Source organism: Dipodomys ordii, unplaced genomic scaffold, assembly GCF_000151885.1.
Source record: "Dipodomys ordii isolate 6190 unplaced genomic scaffold, Dord_2.0 Scaffold150, whole genome shotgun sequence".
NCBI lineage: Eukaryota > Metazoa > Chordata > Mammalia > Rodentia > Heteromyidae > Dipodomys > Dipodomys ordii.
The window spans coordinates 6455177-6463312 of NW_012267366.1; the positions used below are offsets into that span (position 1 = coordinate 6455177).

General features: G+C 37.5%; 1 protein-coding gene across 1 annotated transcript in view; it reads right to left on the minus strand.

The window, feature by feature from the left end:
* Nucleotides 1-7413, minus strand: part of Scml2 (sex comb on midleg-like 2 (Drosophila)) — a 47535-nt gene extending 40122 nt beyond the window's left edge. The window contains exons 1-4 of the mRNA XM_013032111.1: nt 7350-7413; nt 5908-5978; nt 4910-5144; nt 2841-2929 (exon numbers count right to left, since the gene is read on the minus strand). Coding sequence (XP_012887565.1) covers nt 2841-2929; nt 4910-5144; nt 5908-5978; nt 7350-7413 — 459 coding nt within the window. The remainder of the gene's footprint in view (nt 1-2840; nt 2930-4909; nt 5145-5907; nt 5979-7349) is intronic.
* Between the last annotated feature and the right edge of the window lie 723 nt (nt 7414-8136).

The following is an 8136-nucleotide window of genomic DNA, read 5'->3' on the forward strand; positions in this document are numbered from 1 at the left end:
AAAAAAAAAAGAAAGAAAGAAATGTACTCACTATCTTGCCCATGTAATCGTAACCCCTCTGTATGGTATTTTCACAATAAAAAAAAACAGGAAAAAAAAGATACTTTAAAAAAATAAATTAAGAAGGGGATCTAGGGGAAGGATTTAATGTCTGACTTAAATTGTTTTAAGAAGTCAGCCAGGAAAAATCATCATGAGGTAAAACAGCTTTAAAAAGAAACCTGGCAACTGCAAACCAGATAAAACAGGACATAAAAAGTTATAACGAGAAATTTGCATTTGATCTTAGTTGTCACTGGGTTTCAAAGCACAGGAATTAATGTTATGGTTAAGATTTTTGTGTCAGAAACACATTTCTAGCAGTTGTGTGGAACAGTTGAAGATTAGGAAGAGTTAAATGGTTAATTTAACAGTCAAGTGAAGTCTGCATGAGAGACAGTGGTGGTACTTTTAGAAAAGAACATGGAAAGCAGTATAGAGGTTCCTCAAAAGACTCCACATAGAGCTCCCCTATGACCCAGCAATCCCACTTTTGGGCATTTACCCAAATGTTTACAAACAAGACCACACTAAAGCTACCAGCACAACTATGTTTACTGCAGCATTATTTACCATAGCTAAGATATAGAACCAACCCAGATGCCCCTCAGTAGATGAATGGATCAAGAAAATGTGGTATATAGACACAATGGAATTCTATGCCTCCATCAGAAAGAATGACATTGCCCCATTTGTTAGGAAATGGAAAAACTTGGAAAAAATTATATTAAGTGAAGTAAGCCAGGCCCAAAAAAACATAGGTCCTATGGTTTCCCTTATTTGCAATAACTAGTATATATCTGAGACAAGCATAAATGGTCAGATAAGTTGATGTTAAGTAATGAACCCCAAATTAAGGACTCAAATATTTTTTTTCTTTCTTGTTATTGTTTCTAACATATTTATAAGATATTTCTTTGTTGCTTTGTATGCCCCTCCCCTACGGTATAACCCGTTTTCACTGTATTTGATGTTGGTATAATTTGTGGAGGGGAAGGGAAAAAACAAATTGTTTAAATAGGGATACAGGTGGACCCATGGCACCAATGAGATGTACAAGACATTATGTCAAATATGAACTTTACAACTTTGACGTGTGGGGGGGGTGGCGGCGGGGGGAAGGGGGGGAGAGATATGGGAAGGGATGGTAAGGGGTGAAACAAAGGAGGAGGCAACAATGCTTGATAAGAAATGTACTCATTACCTTGCCCATGTAATTGTAACCCCTCTGTACGGTATTTTCACAATAAAAAAAAAGAAAGAACAAAGAAATAATTAGGAAGCTACATGGTAGAGCTTCCTGATTAATTGGCTATCTAGATGCCAGGGTCAAGTTTCAAGCTTGGCTGAAAAGGGTACACACAAACTAATAAGAAAAGAAATTCAACAGAAACCTCTTGCACAAAATTAAGGGCAAAAAAAAAACCACTTAGCAGGTTATGTAACAATTTAAACACAACTGACAATAATGCAGCACCGAGAGTTTCTCCACATCAAATGAACTGTGTAATGAACATGCAGGAATTAAAAGTTTTGTTTTCAAAATTTTTAATTTTTTTGCTGGTATTGTGGCTTGAAATTTGTGCGTGGGTGCTGTCCCTGAGCCTCTTTGTGCTTAAGACTAGCGCTCTACCCCTTGAGCCACACCTCCACTTCTGACTTTTACTGAGTGGTTTATTGGACATAAGAGTCTCACGGACTTTCCTGCCCAGGCTGGCTTTGAACCGTGATCCTCAGATCTCAGCCTCCTGAGTAGCTAGGATTACAGAGATTAGCCACCAGCATCCAGCAAAATTTTTATTTTTTTATTATTTTTTACTGCACTTGGTCAATACCATTTGTAATAAATCCACAAATAAAGTTCCCCCTCCCAGCTACTCAGGAAGCAGAAATTGGGAAGACCACATTTCAAGATTAGTCTAGAAAAAAAAAGAAGTTGGCAAGACTCCTATCTCAATAATACAGGTATGATGCTGAATGCCTGTGGTTCCAGTTAAATGGGAGGCTCACAGCTAGAACTGACACCTGACGCTGGCCCAGGACAAAAAACATGAGACTCTACCAAAATAACTAAAGCCACAAAGGATTGGAGCCTTGGCTCAAATGGCAGAACATATGCCAAGAAAATATTAGGAGCTTGATGTCAAACTCCAGGCCCACAAAGAAAAAAAATCCTCAAATAGAGTAGCCTGTTTATTTTGGAATGGGGTCTTCAATGAAATATGTTAAGATGAGGTCTAATTAGGGTGGATTCTAATATGCAAGATTATACAAGGAAAGTAGAACACAGACACATAGCCCATGTACAAAAACACAGAACATAGCATCTACAAAGAGGCTGCAAAGTAACCAAGCTAGTGTATACCTTGACTCAGACTCTGAGCCTCCAGAATTATGACAAAATAATAAATAAATTTCAATTATCTAACCTAATACTAAGAGCTGAATTATGACACATGCATCCCACCACCAAATTCCTATGTTTAAGTACTAACCACCAAAACAATAGTATTCAGAGACAGGGCTTTATTCTAGCATGACAGGTATAACAGAACAAGGATAAAACCTGTAAGATGTACACACAAAGATGCCATTCAAAAACTCAAGAAGGCAGCTACCTATATGCCAATGATTGCCTTACTAGAAACCAACCTTGAAGGCACTTTAATCTTAAGACTTTCAGAACTGTGAGAAAATAAAATTTTACACCACCCAGCCTGTGGTACTTTTTATAGTGACCCTAACAAACTAACAACCTTACTAATCTAATAATTTAAGAAGTATTATAACACCTTCCTCACCATCTTGAATAATGTAGCAGATGCCATCTCAGCTTCATTTAATGTCTTCAGGAGAAACATAGGCCAAGATGACACACTCATCTGGTATCCTATTTCAAAAAATAAATTAGGTATCATGAAGAAACTTCCCAGTGATGCTAGCAGGTTAAATATTAAAAAAAATAGATTTCATTCACCATTCCTCTTAAGAGAATGACTTTTTAAATTTATTTGTATTTGTATTGGTATTGTAAGGTTGATAGGAGTTATAGTTACATAAATCAGGTAATGAGTACAATTCTTTTTTAACCCTGTCTCCCCTTACCTGGCTCTCTCCCAGTTTTTTCCTCTTGTTTCTTTTTTACGGACTTAGGGACATGGACAAAAAGAACAGATCCATTCTCTTTTTGTTACTTTTAGAAACTTTCATTTCAGAGAGCTACTGGCTACAGTTCACCAACAAACATGTACACGTTTAGAGATGGATCATAATAGTAAAGTCAGACCCCAGAAAGAGATTCCATTCTACCATTAACAACCAAAAAGCCATAGGCAAAGGTTGCAAGTGACTCCTTAGAACCCCTGGCTTAAAACTATACATATAGCAATGCATTTAATTGTATGTGTTATTGCAAAATAATAAAAACCTTATAGCCAGGTGAGGTGGCTCATGCCTATAAATCCTAGCAACCCAGGAGACTGAAAATGGGAGGATCACAGTTTGAGTCCAACCTGGGCAAAAAGCTTAGAAAGCACCATGTCAACCACCAAAAACCTGGGCACAGTGGTGTGCACCTATTATCTTAGTTTCATGAGAGACATAAATAGAACTGCAGCCAGGACAGACCAGGCAAAAAACAAGACCCTATTTTTTAAATAATGAATGTAAAAAGGAGAGTTAGGGGCATGAGTGAAGTAGCAAAGTGCTTGCCAACAAGTGCAAGGCCTGAGGTTCAAACCTTAGGGCCACCAATTTAAAAATCTATAAATATTTATTCTGGTTATTGATACACATGCTGAAGTATTTAAGAGAAGTTTACTATTGTCAATAACATCAATAACTAAAGATGAATTGATAAATCAATAGAAAGGTGATTTTTAAAAATCCAGTAAGCACAGTAAAATAAATAATAGAAACCCAGAGTCTACTTGAGACAGCTTCTCTTAACTCTCATTTTATCCTGTGCTATTATTCAAGATTTTTCTAAGTATAACATTTTTCTTTATAATTGCCTAAAGTCAGACATAAATTAAAATAACAAAAAGATAAAGTACAGGGCTGGGAAGGTGGCTCAGTGGTAGAGTGCTTGCCTTGCATGCATGAGGCCCTGGGGTCTATTCCTCAGCACCACATAAGCAGAAAAAAGCCGAGTTCAGGCCCCACAACTGACAAACAAAAATAACAATAATAATGTTATTTTAAAACTGTCCTGCTGGGCGCTGGTGGCTCACGCCTGTAATCCTACCTACTCAGGAGGCTGAGATCTGAGGATCAGGAAGTTGAGATCTTAGGAGTATGGTTCAAAGCCAAAAGTCCTTTGGACTCTTATCTCCAATTAATCACCAGAAAGCTGAAACTGGTGCTGTGACTCAAGTGATAGAGCATTTAGCTAACGCTGAAGAGCTCCAGAGTTCAAGCCCTATGACCAACCAAAAAAGCCAAAAACTGTTTATCCTACTCTTAGGCAAGAAACACAAGAGGCACAATGCCTAAGTGCCTCTTCATATTTATATAAAATAATATACATACTGAAACAAACTCCAAGACATGAAAACAATAGACTTTAGTTTTTAGTTTTTGGTGATTCTGTCTTCTTTACCTTATGCATGATGGATTCATATGTATATCTTCAGGGAGGGCACAGAACTTGAGGGGGAAGGGAGGGGGGAAGTGCAACAGTGGAGGGCACTGGACACTGATGAAAGTGAGAGACAGGAGGAAGGGACTAGGAGAGAATGAGGGATCAGAAAACACTGTTTGAAAGGATATGTACTTATTACCTGACATGCAATTATAATTCCTCTAATATATCATCTCTATAATAACAATAAAGTAAATTATTTTTTAAAGAAATATTGCTAATCCTTACCTAATGGAGGCTGAAGAAACTGTCCTTTCCTTTCACATGTTCCAACAGGTTGAATGTCTGAGGAATCAACAAGTCTCCAAAAGTCATTCTTATCATCACTACCATCCAGCCGTAAATGTACTCTGGCCCCAATACATTCAATGACGGTGGCGACACATATTGAAGTCATATTCCGAGGGTCACGGGCTTCCAATTTCATGCCAATTTTGAAGTCATTAGTTGGTGGAATCTCAGACTATATATAAATATAAGTATGTTAAAATGCATGAACTCTACGAAAAACAGCACACAGTAATCAGCAAAGTGTAAATGAGGTTAACACTCCAAGGGCTATGGAAAAAGAACTGCTCCCAGCTTCCTTCTTGGCTTGACATGAAGAATAAAAACACTGCCCATACTAGTCTCTCTCACCTGACCACATTCAGGTAGCCCAAATAGGACCTCTAAAATGCACCTCGAGTGCCTTTCCAAAAGAAGAATCTGACCAGGCTCTTCTCCCTAAAAATAAGCCAACTAGTAGTTCATCACTGCTTATGATAAAGTCCAAAATCTCTGCACAGTTAAACACCCTCATACCTTTAACCCTAATCCCACACTATTACTTCTATCTACTCTGTGCTCTAGCTATCCTATGGCATGTTCCAACAGTCAAGATTCTTTCACACTGCTGTGCTTTAGCTTCAAGTGTTTCCTCTTCATAAAACATCTTTCCCCCCACTCCAACCATCCGGAACAGCATCTTTTCTATGAAGTCTCCCATATAAAGTTATCACATTTCTTATAATTATGTATATACCTGTATATCCCTCCAGATAAGCAAGCATATATACTTAACATAGAGTAAATTCATGAGTGAATGCAGAGACCATTTGACTTCTATGTGGTACTACCACAATCTACTTTCTCCTCAAACTCCAGAGCCTCACAATCACACAGAACCCTTCAACAAGTTAATGGTTTACATTAATACATACAACATCTACAGAATTTTGGCATACCTGTCTGAAGCATTCTGAAGGAGCACTTATGGATCCAGTTTCTTTCAAATATTCATCCCAATTAAAATAATCTGAAAATATATATACATATATACACGAAATGGGTTTGGGGTATATATTATCTATACTAACTTTCAGAATAAAATGGGTTTTTGTTCCACGCCTCTTTCAAAAATACTTTCTAAAGAGAAGATTCAATTCTTGGTCTATATTTGATAATAATGTCTCTGCATAAATTTCAACCCAGATCCTCTCAATGAATTGAGCACTGAAATACAACAATTCGAAGTGATTCTGAAAATACGGTCTCAAAATGTGACTCAGTAGCAGAGTGCTTGCTTAGCATTCATGAGGTTCTGGATTTGATCACCAACACTTAAAAAAGAGGTGAACACTAGAAACAAAGGAATTTTGATAGAGTAACAGCAGTTTATTTACCTGATTCTAATACACATTTATTCAGTAAATGTATTTGTATAAATGTGTTTGTACTGCTCTTATTTCACTTAATCTCTATCAATTTATCTCAAGTACAACGAAATTTTTTTTGCCAGTCCTGGGGCTTGATCTTAGGGCCTGGGCACTGTCCCTGAGCCTCTTTCTACTCAAGGCTAGCACTCTACCACTTGAGCCACAATACCACTTCCAGCTTTTACTGGGTAGTTTATTGGACGTAAGTGTCTCAGGGACTTTCCTGCCCAGGCTGGCTTTGAACCATGATCCTAAGATCTCAGCTTCTTGAGTACCTAGGATCACAGGCATGAGCTGCCAATGCCCAGCTAAAACAATAGAATTTTAAAGTATAATATTTTGTCAGTATTGAGGTTTAAACTCATAATTTCACATTTTCCCAGCTTGCTTGATTGGTTAGTTGGCACTCTACCATTTGAGCCATACCTCCAGTCCAGCTTTGTGTTGTGTTATTTTAGGGTGGGGTCTCTACAACTTTCTTCACAAACTGGTTTAAAACTTTGTTTCTTTGCTGGGCATTGGTGGCGCATACCTGTAATCCTACCTACTCAGGAGTTTGCGATCTGAAGACTGCAGTTTGAAGCCAGCTTGGGCAAAAAGCCGGTAAGAATCTTATTTCTGATTAACTACCAAAAGATCTAGAAGTGGATCTATAGCTAAAGTGGTAGAGTGCTAGCCTTGAGCAAAAAAATCTCTCAAGGACAGTGCCTAGGCTCTGAGTTTAAGTCCCAAGATAGGCCAGCAGAGCTATAACTTTGATTCTTTGGATCTCAGCCTCCCAATTAGCTAGGGTTACAAGGATGAGCCATTCAACACCTGAATCAATTGTTTTAATTTTGCTATTGCTTAGATTTGCTATTTACAGGAGCTTACTATATACAGACTATACCAAAAGCAATAATAAAAGGGTCCATTTTTAACACTGAAGGAGAAAGAAATTGACATTGTATTAAAACTACTTTAAAACTTACCACTTTGCACAGATGATCTGCTTGAATCAGAGGGTTTCTCTTCATCAACCTTCTTGACAGCCATCGACTCTAACAAAAAAGAAAATAACAATACCACAAGGCTATACCAACAACCTGAAAGCAACTAAAAGATATAAACTATTAGGGACCAATTTTAATTTTATGATTAGTATTTTTATTTTCTACATAGGTCTAATCACTTCTATAATATACCATGTATTTTTTAACTTACTCCTTAATTTCACTTACTATACGTCTCACTCTACTCAAATGAAAAATCCATAACATCAGGAACTGATTTTTTTTTTCCATCTTGCTCACTGCTGTATTCACAGTGTCCAGAATAGGGCCTAGCACAAAAAACTCAAGTGTTTGTTACATGAATGCATTAATAAATAAAAATGAGTTGATCTTTAAAATAACATGCTCAAGAAGTGAATTTAAAAGGCTTTTGAGTTTAAAAAATATAATGCGAAAACTAGAATATGACACAATTCAACTGAGTAGGCAAAGAATTCAAATAACATTGAACCCTTGATACTTCACCTCTTCATTTCATCCACATATATCATAGTATGTATCTCTGAAAGGACAGACTTGATTTTTTGGTGTGTTTTTTTTTTGTCAGTCGTGGGGCTTGAACTCTGGGCTTGGGCGCTGTCCACGCGCTCTTCAGCTCAAAGCGAGCGCTCTACCACTTGAGCCACAGCACCACTTCTGGTTTTCTAGTGGTATATTGGAGATAAGAGTCTCATGGAGTTTCCTGCCCGGGCTGGCTTTGAACCGT